Source organism: Dermacentor variabilis, chromosome 3 (genome assembly GCF_050947875.1).
Source record: "Dermacentor variabilis isolate Ectoservices chromosome 3, ASM5094787v1, whole genome shotgun sequence".
NCBI classification, from domain to species: domain Eukaryota; kingdom Metazoa; phylum Arthropoda; class Arachnida; order Ixodida; family Ixodidae; genus Dermacentor; species Dermacentor variabilis.
The window spans coordinates 138,259,673-138,275,451 of record NC_134570.1 but is presented as its reverse complement, the minus strand read 5'-3'; the positions used below and the strand labels follow the sequence as shown (position 1 = coordinate 138,275,451).

At 47.7% G+C, this 15,779-nt stretch overlaps 1 protein-coding gene across 2 annotated transcripts in view; it reads left to right on the top strand.

Moving 5' to 3' along the window:
* The window catches only part of LOC142576310 (uncharacterized), a 36,946-nt gene that overhangs the window by 7,716 nt on the left and 13,451 nt on the right, over positions 1–15,779 (top strand). For both annotated transcript variants that reach the window (XM_075686387.1, XM_075686385.1), the window contains one exon: positions 2,910–3,006. In XM_075686387.1, the coding sequence (XP_075542502.1) occupies positions 2,940–3,006 (67 nt within the window). In that variant the 5' untranslated portion in view covers positions 2,910–2,939. The remainder of the gene's footprint in view (positions 1–2,909; positions 3,007–15,779) is intronic.

The window sequence follows — 15,779 nt, the reverse complement described above, 5'->3', positions numbered from 1 at the left end:
GATGACCTTGGCAGAGTCGCGTCAAGGTGGTCGGGCGCAGCAGACCGACTTGCAGCTGTGAGGCCAGCCCTTAACCTTGCCGGCAGAGGGGGCGGAACGTCCGTCATTGCTTTTGATATCGTATCCGCCACGGGGGCGTCGGTACGCACAAATTTAACTGAAAAACCAGAGCGAAGCAGGATTAGTAGCTGATCAAGAACTCGTCTTCTTCGTTCAAAGCTTTCCCGAAAGTTTCATGTAGGGATGCCTCTGGTGCCACCAGAGGCGCTGGCGTAAGTACAAGGTGAACAATCTGCCGCGCCAGGTGGTCGGGCTGCGCGATCATGCAAATCTATCACTAGCAAAGGCGCCTCTCCCACATTTATGTCAGCATGTTTGTAGAGTAAGTATGTCATGGGAACTTTTGGCAGAATAACTTAATCCGCAATGCGTTCGTGTTTAAATTTACAGGGCACCGCTAATAAGTACTAATAATTTAATAATTTAGCAATAATTAGTAATATGTTTAGTAATTCGGTAATTAGTTCAATAATCAGTTCGCTACATTTGTTAGTTAAGTAATTACCTATTTGCTTGGTTAGTTAATCGGTTGGTTAGCTTTGCCACTTTGAAACGCGTTTTTTATGCGCAATTACATAAAAGTGCGACTTGAACATGCTCGGTAGTTGGCTTCTAACGATAATGTAGTCCAAGTATACAATTTGAACTTTGAATTAAAGAGCCGTTGCGAACGCTGTTGAACCTCGAAATGAAACAAGGCGTTGTGTAGAAATTGTTGGCGCTGAAGTTTCTGAACACTGTACAGAAACAGGGCGGCGATTTGTGCGTTGTGTCGACGATATTCACACGTCGATACTGCAGCCCTTGCGCAATAACGAGTGTACGCACGACACGCCTGTGGCGTCACTTCTGCGTCTACTCCAGTCCACCTTCTACTTCGGCCAGCGTCACGGTGCGTCCACTGCGGGCACTATACGAAGCTTTCCCATAGGGTTAGACGGAAGTTTCGTGATGAGATAGAAAGCATTGAAGGGTCACACTAAGGCAGAGAAAGAAGGAATCTCCTCGGCCTTAGTGTGACCAAGGAAATCGTACGGGCTCCGAAACGTCCTTATTTCATTGCGATAGCAGTTATACGGACCCTCCAGGCAAATTGTCGTCGTCGGCGTCGCCGTGTCGCTCCACACACACACACACACACACACACACACACACACACACACACACACATATATATATATATATATATATATATATATATATATATATATATATATATATATATATATATATATATATATATCAGTGCGTTATACTTCTCCACTATGTCGTTTATGCTAGGTACATGCTATACACGCCCTACTATTCAAACGCCAGAAATGCTCAAACCAGGCCTATGTTATTGATTGAATTATTCCTTAGAGCGACAGACAAAGTGCAAAAGATATTACAGTGAACAACCTGAAAATGATGTAATTTTACTACCCGCATCGCTTACAGTGCATGGACAAATGGCCGCCCCCCGCTAATGAATCTACCAGCGTTCGGTGCTCTCGTGCACCGAACGCTGGTAGATTCATTAGCGGGGGGCGGCCATTTGTCCATGCACTGTAAGCGATGCGGGTGCGTGCCGGCGTTTGACACCACGTGTGTGCTTGGTAGGGGAGGCACAAGGTGGGGGCGCGAGATTTGTGAGGCATATCACATTGGCAGGGAAGGTGATAACTGTGTCAGCACGGCTTCGCTCGCCTTCTCCAAAAAAGAAAAAATGTACTTACAGAACAGTCTGCCACATTTTGATTAGAATGTGATTGTACTGTTTTAACACTGTGTGCGCATGCACCAACGAAATGTATATATGTACCTTCGCTCGCAGTAAAATCCAGCTGATGTTTAGCGCTCGTCCTGTCGTCTTCTCTGTCTTTGTCCCTGCTATTTTGCGCTAGTCATTTGAATAATGGTGTTACTCGCGCACTGACCGCCTGACCGGCTCTTCTAATGCCACAAAAACATGCCGCCAACGATACCCCTGAATGCTTCCTAACCTCTCCCATCCCCAACCCGCTCCCAAGCCCCTGTCTTTCTTGAAATTTAGTTTTTCTTTCTTGTTCTTTTTCTCTCCCCCTTTTATTTCTGTCTTGGTGTCGCCCTGGCTTCCCCTTTTTTTTCCTTTTTTCCATTTTTTCTCTTCTTTTCTTTCTTTTCTTTTCTCCCCACGTTCCCACTCTCCCGCTCCTGTCCCCTCGTCTTGGGAACGAAGATCACAGACGTCGGACGACAGCGCTCGTTTCCTCTGAAGTCTCTCTCTTTGAAACCAGCCGCCAACGACAACACCCGCACGTGACGTCACTGCACTAACCCTTTAAAGCTAACACGCCGAGGATGACGAGGCCGCCTTTGACGAAGATAGGTCCTCCTATCGAAACGTTGGCCAGCCTTTCTGAGGCACCTTATCCCTGTTTACAAACTTTATACCACAGTGTGCTATTCCATTTGTCAGCCCCTTTCTTGTTTTTGGACTTCTACGCATTTGTGTGTAACGCAATGTGTACACGCCTTCTAGAGAAGTATGTAGCGAGAACGACAGACTACCTGAGGCGCACGTATCGAAGCCGAAAGAGAAACCACTCACTCCCATTCGAGCACAGGGTTGTTTAGGGGTCCTTTAATTTAAAAGCATTAACTGAGCAGTGGTCTAATGAAGAAATTTTTTCATATAACTTGTATTTGAACTGGGTAATAGAAGCTGGCCTTGAGCTAAAGCTTGCTCTTAAAGTATATTCGTGTAGTAAATAGGCACTGTTGAATGGTTAGAGAAGTATCTTCACGTCAAATAGCTGACAGTTTCTGGTTGTGCTATATGTTCACAATGTGATTGTTAGCAATCTTAATTAGCTGTTTTCCTGCAGGGTCACTTGAAACTGCCTTGCACGCCCAACATGCTTTCTTGGACGATCAAGAGTGGGAAGGGTGCATTGCTAGCGGCACTTTTCCTCTCCATCTGTGGTAAGCCTGTCTTTACATTAAGTATATCTAGTAGCGAGATGTGAGAACTCTGTCACGAGAATGTAGTAACCAGCACAAAAGCTCGCTGGAAAGTGCTTCAGGATGATGCCAGCTCTGTTCGCGCTTTGAGTCACGTACTTGACTCCCTCAAAAAGCAGTTCCTAAACATGTATGGCTTTTTACAAACAAACGGCTTCGCAGCAAATGACTTTTGATGCGCAGGATTTGCAAAATGTTTCGGAACGAGTTAACGTGCGTGATCAGAGCTGTCGCGGGACAAGGTACGCGAGCCCGCGTAGTTTTGTGTGCTTAATGATCGTCATCACTATCACCACAATATTATGCGTCTACTTCAGGACCAAACCCTCTCCCCTCAATCTGTAATCACCTCCTGTATTGCATCAGCGGATTCCATTCCGTGGCTGCAAATTGCATGAAGCCACCTAGTTCTCTGCCGCCGTCGACTGCGCTTAATTCCTCTCCTTTTGCACCCATTCTGTAACTCTAATAGAGCGCCGTTTATTGATGAGAAAACGTCCAATTGATGAGAAAGCCCATTCAGTGAAGAAGCCTGCGTCTGTCATTTGTAGCAGTGAAAGGGCACATAATGTCGCATTGCCATTGGCTGCGACGCCACGTCATGAGCGCACCTCAATTGAGCGGAGTGGACGAAAGGAGAGCGCTACCTGCCGCAGGGCTAGCGCGCGAGGGGTTCCGTGAGGGGAGAGGGCACCGCCGCGACGCCACGTCACCCTTGCTTTCGCTCTAGGAAGCCAATGTTATGCAAGCTCTTCGACTCTTATCAACCCTTATCAGTTGTTACCAACCTTATCGAACTCGACCCGAGCCTTACCAACTCTTATAGGTCGGTATCATCGCAATCAATCCAATGCTTGTGAACAGTTGTCTGTTCTTATCAACCTTTCGGACAGGATGTGACCCTTGTCATCTCTTATCAGTCCCTATCATCCTTATCGGACTTGATCTGATCATCATCAACACTTATCAGTGCTTATTAACCATATCAGAATTGCTCTAGCTATTATAAGCCTTAATCGCTCTTTAGCACCTCATCAATCCACGTCGAACCATTATTAACCATGATGAGACCGATAGAGCTTCTCATAACTCTCATCCTTATCAATTCATTGATTGCTTGTCTGTGTGTATTGCGTGTAGTGAAGCACATAAGCCTTCAGAGATCGGGTGCATTTTGGTCGGTGAAAGAACGCCACAAAGGAAGGCACATCCCGCGACCACCTTAACGCGTTTTCGTAAAATCGGAATTTAGCTATCTTTACAATGCTGCAAGGTGGCTTTATTTGTGATTATATAGAGATAGCTTTCATTCCCGTATCACCAAATCTTTCAACAAAGCTTTCATAGAAACTGTTCTCCTTTAGAATTTGTTTCCTACCACTATTACAACATATTCATATTATCCAAAGTGTGGGGTGAAAAAGAATGGCGTTTAGCCCACTGGGTAAGACACTCGGTTTCTCAGCGAGGGGTATTAGGTTCGAAGCTCGCCCCTGCCAACGTTTTACCTTTTGAACATATTTTGTTTTTTTACGTAAATTTCTTTACAGCGAAGGTCTTACGTGACAGACGGACGGACGGGTTTTTTCGTTGGGTAGGCACCAAAACGCTTACGCATATAAAAAATGCGGTCGCTCCAAGAATGCTTTCAATATTACGCAAAGAGTGTAAAGCCTATTGCAACAAAAATCAGCCCAGCCGGCCTTTGCCAGAAACGTTGAAGTGGCCTTCCCATTTTAATGCGAAAGCATTATACTCGATATTACGCGGAAATCCGTGGGCTTGACCGAAAGACGGTACCAAAAAGGGCCGACCTGACGCCGAAAATATTAAAAAACGTCACGAAATGCCCGGACTAACGTCACATTTCACGAAAGGGTTCTTGTGAACACAGTAAATTATTGCCTTAGTCAAATTAAGAAAATAAATCGCCGTAAAGTTAAGAAAATTGGGTAAACTTCGGTGTAGGCGCGAGACGAGCACGTTTTCCCGGCTCCACGGTGGCTTTGCGGTTCTGGTTGAGTAAAACTGTGCCTAGCGCATGCGTCATTGCACACGTGAAGTCGCCCACGGGTAAGCGAGCTCGTTGAGACGCTTGGCGCGTTTGGATTTGGCCTTAACGAGGCGCAGTTAGAACGCAGGCGAAAGCTTGCGCGGACCAGGAACGCATGGAAAAAAATCGCTTCACGAAAAGGGCTAAAATGCTTTCGCATTCCCATACGTAAGTAGTCGATGCCTAATTTTTTACGCGCAAGCGTAGATGCCCCGTATCTGAAATTGATGATATCAATGTGAAAGTGTTAAGGGCCATGTGTCGCAGAAAATCCGGCGTCGGCGTCCCATTAGAAAAAGTTTATTTCAACAAAAGACGACACGAACACTGAGTCACAATGAACGCACAGTTCCTCCAAGGCGATAACATATACAAAGTACGAAGCCGTTTCAAAGAATGGTCCGAGCCCACACTCACTAAAATATGACCACATAGACCCACAGAGAAGCACAGTTACATATAAACTAATTGTGAGATTATAGAAAATCATGTTGAATATGTACAGTGTACACAATAATTATGTACAACGTTGATGTGACAGAGGCATCTTACATAATTTTGCCAAGATGCTATGAGATGTGTATATGCAAAAATGATCGTGCATACGAGAGCACGCACACACGGTAATCACGGGCATCTACATACTATATGCATTCAATGAATATTTTTCATGGCCTGGCTACAAGAACCACGCTGGTGAAAATTAGGCCATACACGTCCATCAACCACTCACAGGAAACGGCATGACCACTGTCAGAGAAACTCCTCTTCCCGAAGGAAGAACAGCTCACCTGAAAGAAATGACAGTAGCTCAGAGTAGAGCCTCTCCAGACGTGGAAACAGAGTGCGGCGACGATGTCCCGCGGCAGCTCCCTCGCACCAGTTACGCCACAGACAAAAGGCTCCCGCAGCAATTAAAAGTCGAGTAAAGCGGCCACGTGAGCAGTGACCAGATGTAATAAAGCGGTTAACTCCAAGGCCGCGGAAACCATCATGAACGGCCCTCCAAGATACCCTAGCAACGACGCATTGCAGCAGCACATGTTTGTTGGATTCTTGAAGGGGGCAACTGGGACACAGCGAAGATGGGACAATGCCCCACTGCTTTCGTCTGTCACTCGTTGGGGGCACTTGCCACCGTAAACGCCACATGAAGTCATGAAGGTGGCCAGGCAGAAAGGGCACATTACTGGAATGTGCGCGCCACGCTGGGGGATCCAGAGGAAGCCGTAAGGCTGACATTGTATACAAAACACGGTTTTCAAGGACGTCTACATCCGGACATGCCTGCTGTTCGTGCCGATAAAAATGCCACAGCCGTAGAGTAAAATGGAGGTGCGTTTAACACTTGTGGCCACCGATTTAAGCGTACGCCCGGTAACATGCAACGGATTTTTTTTGCCGAGGAAGTAGTAGGCGAGTTCACTCGCGGGACACTGATCACGTTGTAAAAGGCGTAGCAGAAATCGCAGAGCAAGCAGCCGGCAGTGGACGGACATGGGTGGGATTGCGAACTCAGCGCGACGCGTAGTTGCCCAAGCGCCGCGCGAGAGACCAGTTCTGTACTGCCCGACCAGAAGAAGGAACCAAGAAATCACTGCAATGACCAAGTAACCCTTAATGGTGGCTGTACACCGTGACAAACGTACCACTAACGGCCACAGAATACTGACTGTGCTAAGTAGCTTCTTTCTAATAGGGGTAAGTCGTACCCTTGAACATCCTGAATATTTCGTCTGTCATGTTCAAGAATTGAGAACCATACAGAGTCTGACATGCCATCATAGGTGTAATCAAAGCCTATAATACGAATAGAATCACTATTGTGAAGACGGTAAAGGGGACTTACTTAGGCTTGTCTATGGGGGAACCAATGAACAAGTACCGACATTTTGAAATATTTAGTGCAGCATCTGAAATATTTCCGCACTCAGTGAAGATGCGAAGGCTACGGGATAAGCTACCTTCATTCCTGAAATACAATGTGATGACATCGGCGAAGGCTGTCACTTCCACAACACGGCTACTAGACAATGGGAGACCGTGCAGGTATGGGTCTCTCAGTACCGAGCGCAGAAATGACTCAAGACAGAGTACAAAGAGTACTGGGGATAGAGGGCACCCTTGACGAACACCACGAGTGATGGTCAGGAATTGTGCATTGTCACGACCGTCAAGAAATAATGTACTTCAGATATTTGAATAGGCATTCCTAATAAGTTCAACAAAATTTGACAAAAAGACAAAGCAGGTCAGCACACTAAATATGTAGCTGTGTTCAAGGCGTTCGAATGCTTTTCTTGGATCTAGTGAAACCTAGAGCTAGGCACATGGTCCGCAGCGCCGACCTGGTCAAGCGTGCACGTGATTATGCCACACTCAACGAAAGAGATACTCTGTATCTCACTGCCAGGGACCGAGCATGCCTGATAGTGTCCTATTAAGGAAAGCAACAGGCTAGCCAAACGTCGAGCGACAACAGCTGTGAAGGTTCTGTAGTCAACGCTGAGAAGCATGATTGGCCTCCAATCATCTGGACGCACTGCTGATGGATCGTGCTTAGGTATCCGAACAATGTGACCACCGCGAAAACTAGACAAGAATTCAAAGTTCTTAGACCAGCGGGTGATAACAGAAACGATAGTGACACTAATACCTTCCCAGAAGGTTAAATAAACCTCAACAGGTAACCCTTCCGGCCCTGGGAACGAGCCACGCTTGACGGAAGATAATGCCGCCTTCACCTCATCAGCCGATGGTCGTGCACAAAAACAGTCAGCGATCTCAGGAACCTGAGGCAGCCCACTAAGCATTGTACGAGTTCCTTGAGTACCATGAACCATTCGCGTAGTCGTACGCCCCATGTTTTCAAGACGCATTACAATGATCAAGTAATCACGCGTGAAAGGCGATATAATAGGAGAGGCTCTTGCGGCCGCAACACCGCATTTATTCGGCTGTCTACAAAGTGAGTTTCTTGCAGAGCGCAGAACTTCAGCGTGCGCATATGGATTACGTCTGCATCACCAAGCAGCAGCTGACAAAGAGGATGCTACGATGAGGTGTTGGAAACGCCTGCGTATCTCACGCTGCCATGACCGCATCAGCGGAATCAGTCGATTGACCCGGAAGGGATTACGGAGCTTAGTGACAGTGCCCGCAAGTTATTCTGACATACGTGGTCTGAGTGCACGCCCTTCAACTGAACAATGCAGACGCCACTGCACCTTGAGCGCGTACCATGACTCTGGGGTCAGATCCAGAAAGAGAGATCATGATAGTGATCTAAAGAAAGGAAAGACGCTTGATTCTGCAACCCGTGAGGAAGCACAGCGAAGGGTCGTGGATAGTGAGGCGCAATACTCTTGAGAAGTAAGAGCGCGAGCGCGCGTCATGCAGAACGCGGATGTCGAAGCCCCAAGGCATTAGTGATGAGGAAGGAGGGAAGCCAACTTCAAGCATAACAGGTCTGTGATCGGAAATATTAACAGGAGATGAAGGTAAATTTGTCACATAAGATTGCGAGACACACTGAGCTAAATTGCTTGGAACATAGGGCCGGTTCAAGGAGCAAGAAACATTTCGGAGCGGGAACTCCGCTGTATGCGACGACCAGATAAGGTTGCGAGTCGGCGGAGCAACTATCACGCTCACGGTACCTGGCGGCCGAGCAAGAAATTGCCGCCGTTTCGGTTGCCAAAGCAACAGGTAGCGTGTGTTGCTTGCATTCGACTGCGCGCCTGGTACAAGTTCTACTGAGGGTACTCACACGCTTAAGCGCTGGCAGCCTGGACAGGCAATTGGTTCTAGCATTAAAAACAGTAAAAAATAAAGCGCATTTCTTTCGATGACTGCTATAATAAGATGATCTGTAGCTTCTGGTTGCACATGGCGCTATTATTCGACACCCACGCGAAGACTGATTGGATGGCTGTAAGCGCTGCTCGCATTTGTTGAAGGCAAACATGCCTTCAATTTCTTCGTGTATATCAAGCTAGTTTGTCTCAAGTTCATGGGCCTCATATGCTGTGTGAACATCGCTGACGTTTACTGTCGTTGATGTTCCTGGCTTGTCGTATACGCTCATTCTTGATCTTTTAATGGCAGTATGACTGAGTTTTTGTTGACGCTTCCCGGGAGTCCGCTTCTTTTATTTCGATAGCAATATATAGACACCTCAGGCGAATTTATGCCGTCGGCGTCACTATCGCCATCGCCGTGAGGTTCCGTGTGAGTGAACTCGTGTAAGGGTGACCCGGCGAACGCGGTTCAACTTCGCGTGCGCGAGCGAGGAACGCCGCCCAGATGCGTGCCCTCTCCTGTGGCGTGCGAGCCAGGGGGGTCAGGTGAAGGATGAGGGGCGTTTTAACGCGACAACGTTAAGGAGCTCGTGTCGCAGAAAAGCCGGTGTTGTCGGCGTCGACGGCGTTGGCCGTGAGCGATAAATCTCGGGAGGCACTTTATGAATAAAAAAGAAACTTGCAAGATGGGCTGGGTGGGAATCAAACCAGTGTCCCCGGAGTGTGAGACGGAGACGCTACCACTCAGCCACGAGTTTCTTTTCATTATTACCTTGATTTCAACACCACTCAAACGCGTACAAAGTAGGTCATTTGGTGCAGAAAAATAATATTACATCACTTCGAGAGACTGTACACATTTAAAAGGCACTCAAAGAGGATATCACAGACGCCAAAGTGTCAAGCTCCTCAAACCACTCTGGCGGTTCAATCATGTGCTTGAGGGCATCACGTGTGTACCTAAGACTTTCACTTAGGTGCTCCCTCGCAGACCTTTCATCTACGCGGGCATTCCTGATATCCATGCGCGTTTTCCCCGCGCTGCTCATACACAAAAGCATTACCAAGTCAGCCGGCACCTCCCCTGTGTCTGCACACGGTAAGAACCGAATACCGAAAGGACTTAACGGCAGTTCTTTCTTCAGAGTTCGTTGCTTCAAAGCGGTACAAAAGCGCCTCTAGTGAATGCGGTGTTGCCTTAGAAACGAGCCGTAGAAAGTTACACTGCAGTGTATATCGGTAATTATGAACATGTAACTTACAGAAGTCGCAGTTACACGAGTATCGAAGTGCGTTTGCGCTATATTTCTACTGCGCTTCCTGCACACGCAGAGCCATCTTGCGGCAAACACAGAAGACCCCTTCCTCTCTATGTACGGTACTGCCCCGACAGGTGGCGCGCCACGTGCGCATTGGGGCTGTGCGGGTACCGGTGCGAGGCGCTTCGCGGCCCGGAGTCCCTCTCCCCTGACGACGCTTCGCCGTGCTCCCTCACGGGTTGCAGAATCAAGCGTCCTTCCTTTCTTTAGATCACTATCTGTCTATGTCTCTGCCCGTGCCGATCACGACGTTTGGCTGGCGTACATCGTTTCCCCCCTCCGAGACACCGAGTTCTTTGGTTCGTTCCGCTTGCTCAGGTGCACGTTTCGTTGCCGCGCCGAACGCTGCGTTGCTCGACGCTCACCACTCACGGCGTGATTGGTGCGTGCAAAGTCGGATGCGGGGCGCCTCGTAAGTCTTCGCTGCGCCGTAGCGCATTGTCTCACCCCTTGGCGGGTCGACGGGAACGCAGTCGCGTTCCACTCTTGAAGGCGAAGCTTAAGCGTCCTACAATTTTATGCGAAGCATATTACTAGAGCTCAACCCAGCTCCTCAGGCGCGGCGGTGTCGCCTTCAATACCACGTGACACCGTGACGTCACGACAGAGGAGAAACGGGGCTCCAACTCGCGCCGTCGCTCGCGGCGTCGCCTTCAAGGCTGACCACGTGACACCGTGACGTCACGACAGAGGAGAAACGGGGCTCCAACTCTCGCCGTCGCTCGCGGCGTCGCGGCGGTATATAAGCAGCTGCGCTTGTTTCTAAGTGGCTTTGGCTCAACTCTTGCAAGATGGGCTGGGTGGGAATCGAACCAGAGTCTCCGGAGTGTGAGATGGAGACGCTACCACTGAGCCACGAGTACGATGCTTCAAAGCGGTACAAAAGCTCCTCTAGTGAATGCGGTGTTGCCTTAGGAACGAGCTGTTTCTAAGGCTCAGGCGTGCGTCGCTTGCCCAGGCGCACATTTCGTTGCCGCGCCGAACGCTGCGTTGCTCGACGCTCACCGCGTCCAATGCGGGGCGCGTAGTCGCTGCGCCGTAGCCCATTGTCTTACACCCCTTGGCGGGTCGACGGGAACGCTGTCGCGTTCCACTCTTGAAGGCGAAGCAGAGTAACGCATGAGTTGTTTCTTCGTCTAGCCGAACCAAATATAGCCAAGCAACAGCAGTTCACCAGGCTAAACAGTGGCTCAACAACTAAAATAAAGGCTAGTATGCTTCGCATCCTGGGCTTAACCTTGGCTAAGCCACAGCCATTTTTTCGCGGGAGATTGCTAGGGTGCCTCGATGTCCTCCTCGTCCACCGCTCCGTACAGAGTGGAGACAATGCGGCGTCTACAACGGCGTTAGCAACGCGATTCGTGGACGCCGTAGTAGACGTCTTTGGCGGACGCTGTAGGGATGCGGTGCCGGTGCTCATGTGTCTTGAAAGCGATTTGTGACGTGGCCAAAGTGGGCGCCCGCGCACCTCCTTCGCATGGGGGTACATAACACATTTGATGAGCTCACGGAAGCCCATCGCCCAGCCCAAATTGAGAGGCTGTCCTCTACCACAACAGGTCGGAACATCCTGGACAAACTAGGACTAATCCCGACTTCCACGGCCGATCAGACGTCCCTTACCATCAGGCATACAAAACTGCTTCACTTTTCTCCTCCTGCCTAAAAACATGCACTCGGTGCATCACGAGGTGCGCAGAAAGACCAGGGCAAAAGCCCTCTACGAACAACACCAGCACGACCACCTCACTGTGTGTGTCGACGCCGCTAGCTACCCACAGAAACCAGCCTACGCCGTAACTCTTGTGTCAAATCAACTTGGATACACTACAGCTGCCACAATACTGGCGCGCACGTCCATAGAGGCGAAGGAGGCTGCCATAGCCCTGGCCATCTCAACAACTGCTGCCGAGGTTATCCTTAGCGACTCTAAAACTGCAATCAGCAACTACTCCAAAGGCCGAGTTCATGAACCGGCACGGCAAATTATTAATCATTAGACCTCCCTCAGACCAATTAAGCTCATCTGGGTGCCCGCGCACGCAGGCCACCCAGGCAATGAGATGGCCCATTCTATCACTCGAGTAGCAGTCGACCAAGCCATGCCGTCCGATGACCTGTATAACGCCAGAGACAGAGTGGTAGAATATCATGAGATCACCCTCTACTATCGCGAAATGCGGTTGAGATATCCTTCCCCACATAAATACATAACAAAATTCCAGCAAACTACTACCTGGCGCCAGGTTCAGGCACAAACCTTCCTTTCTCCAGCTTTTCTCGCCTTGGTTCATATAGGCCTATATCGCGGAATGTACGACCGAATGTACGGAATGTAGCCAAGGTTTCCAGATGCGACGATTTTCTGCGATTGAAGTGCCAAGATCAGGATGGAAGCGCCCGGATCGTTTTTATCGATGGAAGAGCCAGGATCAGCAGGGCGATGATCAAACCAAGACGGCGATGAATCCCAGACCGGTCGATGTTTGCAAACCTGATAACATACAGAGCATCAGTGTTAGGCCGTTCGAATCGCCGCCGACTGAATATTCTTAACAACAACAACAACAACAACAACAACAACAACAACAACAACAACAACAACAACAACAACAACAACAACAACAACAACAACAACAACAACAACAACAACAACAACAACAACAACAACAACAACAACAACAACAAATAATCATAATAATAATAACAATAATAATAACAATAATGCTTTTTTTCCCATGAAGAAAGATGGAGGAGGCTGCAGGTAAAAGCTGCACGCGCAAACGGCAGCGTGACAGGTGATAGTAACAAGTTACCACCCAATCGCCCTCACAAGTTACATTTGTTAACTTTGAAAAAATGATAAACCGTTCCTTTTACACTTCCTTGAGTCAAACAAAATTCTTGATCCATATCAGTATAGTTTAGAGAAGGACGATCCACAACCGACAATCTCGTGCACATCGAAGCAAACATTCGCGATTCCTTCGTACATAAACAATCGTTCTTATCCGTGTTTCATAATATGGAAAAGGCGTATGATACAACTTGGCGTTGCAAAATCCTGCGCTACCTGCCAGCGCTGGGCATCTGCGGCAATATGTTAAACTTTATAGAAAGCTACCTACACAACCGTACATTCCGTGTAAAAATAGGTAATGCACTGTCGCATACATTCATACAGGAAACTGGGGTACCCCAGGGAGGCGTACTAAGTTGCACACTCTTTGTCGTTAAGATGAACATGGTTCGCACATCATTACGGCCACCGATTTTTATTCCCTCTACGTAGACGACATACGAACAGGTGCAATTCGTGCAATTTAACAGTGTGTGAGAGACAAGTACAACAGTGCTTGAACAAAGTTTCTAAGTGGGCAGACGCAAACGGGTTCAAAGTGAACCACAACAAAAGTTCTTGTTTTCTTTTCACGAGAAAGAATGGGCTTGCTGCATATGCCGCTGCCGAAATGTATGGGCAACAAATACATGTGAACAGATAGCACAAATTTCTAGGTGTTATACTTGACTCCAGGCCTACTTTCATTCCACATGTAAAATATCTTAAAGCAAAATGTCTAAAAACAATGAGCTTACTTAAAATCCTATCCCACACAACATGGGGTAGCGACTGCAAGTATTTATTGAAACTTTACAGCAGCCTAATTCGATCGCGAGTCTACTATGGTGCAGTGCTATATCACTGTGCCACCCCGAGCGCGCTAAAGATGCTAGATCCCGTCCACCATCTGGGTATCTGTCTGGTCACTAGCACATTTAGAACAAGCCCCGTCGGAAGTCTACACGTAAAGTCAGATGAGTGGTCACTCCATTTTCAGAGAACATACATCGGCTTCACCTATTTTTTTCAACGTGCAGACTAATCAGGAACATCCGTGTTCCACAACCATTAATGACTTGACGTGTGCAACACATTTTGTGATAGACCCTCAATGAGACTGCTTTTCTCACTGCGTGTGAGAGAACTTATCGAAGAAATGTACGTCCCAATTCTCGAACATCGCCTAATGCCTCCAGCTAAGGTATTACCGCCCTGGGAGTGGCAGCTGACAGAATGTGATGTATCTTTTGTAGAGGTCACACAGAACGCCCGTCAGCTCGAAATCGCTATGCATTTCCGTGAACTTCAATCGAAGTACTCCTGTATTGAATTCTACACAGACGGATGTCTCATTTTCCCTTAATTAATGACTTTTCTCCACCTTGCGGGTTTCCGCAGAACTATTACGTCAGACGCGTCAAAGTCACATGCTGGCGTATCTTACGCAGCTGTTGGTCCCTCTTTTTCTAAATCTGATGTATTGAACTCCCTAACAAGTATCTCCACTGCAGAAGCTTATGAAGTACTGTCTGCAGTAAGACATATAAAGAAATTAAAACTTGACGGAGAAATAATATTCGCAGACTCGTTAAGTCTTGTAAAAGCGTTATTGTCTTTGCAAAAGCATACAAACGCTGTTTTTATTGAACTGTACTCAGTCTTGTGCAACACTTATTTATTTCGTAGACATGCAGTGATATGCTGGGTTCCGGGTGATACAGGAATCGAAGGTAATGTTCTTGCCGACGAAATCGCCAAATCAATAGCATCGTAAGGTATTCGTTCTGATACTGTCCTTGCCACAGACATGAAGTATTTCCTACAAAACAAACTGCGAAGCCACTGGGAACGCTTGTGGGATGCTGAAACGGGCAATAAGCTTCAGGTGATTAAGCCGAACTTCGGTTTCTGGCCCCCAAGCACGAAAACACGAAGGACAGGTGTCCTATTCATTAGACTCAGAATAGGACACAAATTTGGCACTCATAGCTTTCTGCTGACTGGTAACAAGCCTCCAACCTGTGGTAAATGTGGTGACAGGCTGACCATCCTCCACGTCTTCTTGGAGTGTCTGTAAGCCGAAAGAGACACGAAACATTTTCCTCTTGCATGCCGCTATTGTGTCCCTCTTCATCCGGCTATGTTTCTTGGGGAAGAACCACTTTTTAAGATCAAAACAGTCCTCGGTTTCTTGAATGATGTTGTGCTTCATGTTACAAGCCCATTAAATGTGTAGCACATCCTCTTTCCAGAGGATGCCGCTACGATAGTTGTTTTGTAAAGCACATGCCTCTAGCCCTTTGTGTTTCCAGGGTTCTGGTGAGGCAGTAACGATCTAGCCAGTTTTAGCATCTGAGTATTTTGTTTATTGCGTCATGCCTTCGCCATGCATTTTAATGTTCATAGTACACATCATTAATCATTGCCATAATCTTATTACAAGTAGATTTTATGCAATTTAGAGCAACTATTTTAGCCCCTTTACAGCCACGTCACATCAACTTGACAGAACTCATCAGTCCAGTGCGAACTCATTAACGCTAGCATGGCGCTCTTTGGCCATGCCTGGCCTTTGCTCCGCTAAACATCACACATTCATTCATTCATTCATTCATTCATTCATTCATTCATTCATTCATTCATTCATTCACTCATTCATTCATTCCTCTGTCCGCCCGTCCGCCTGTTGGTCACATGTACACCGACCACTCCTCCGGCAC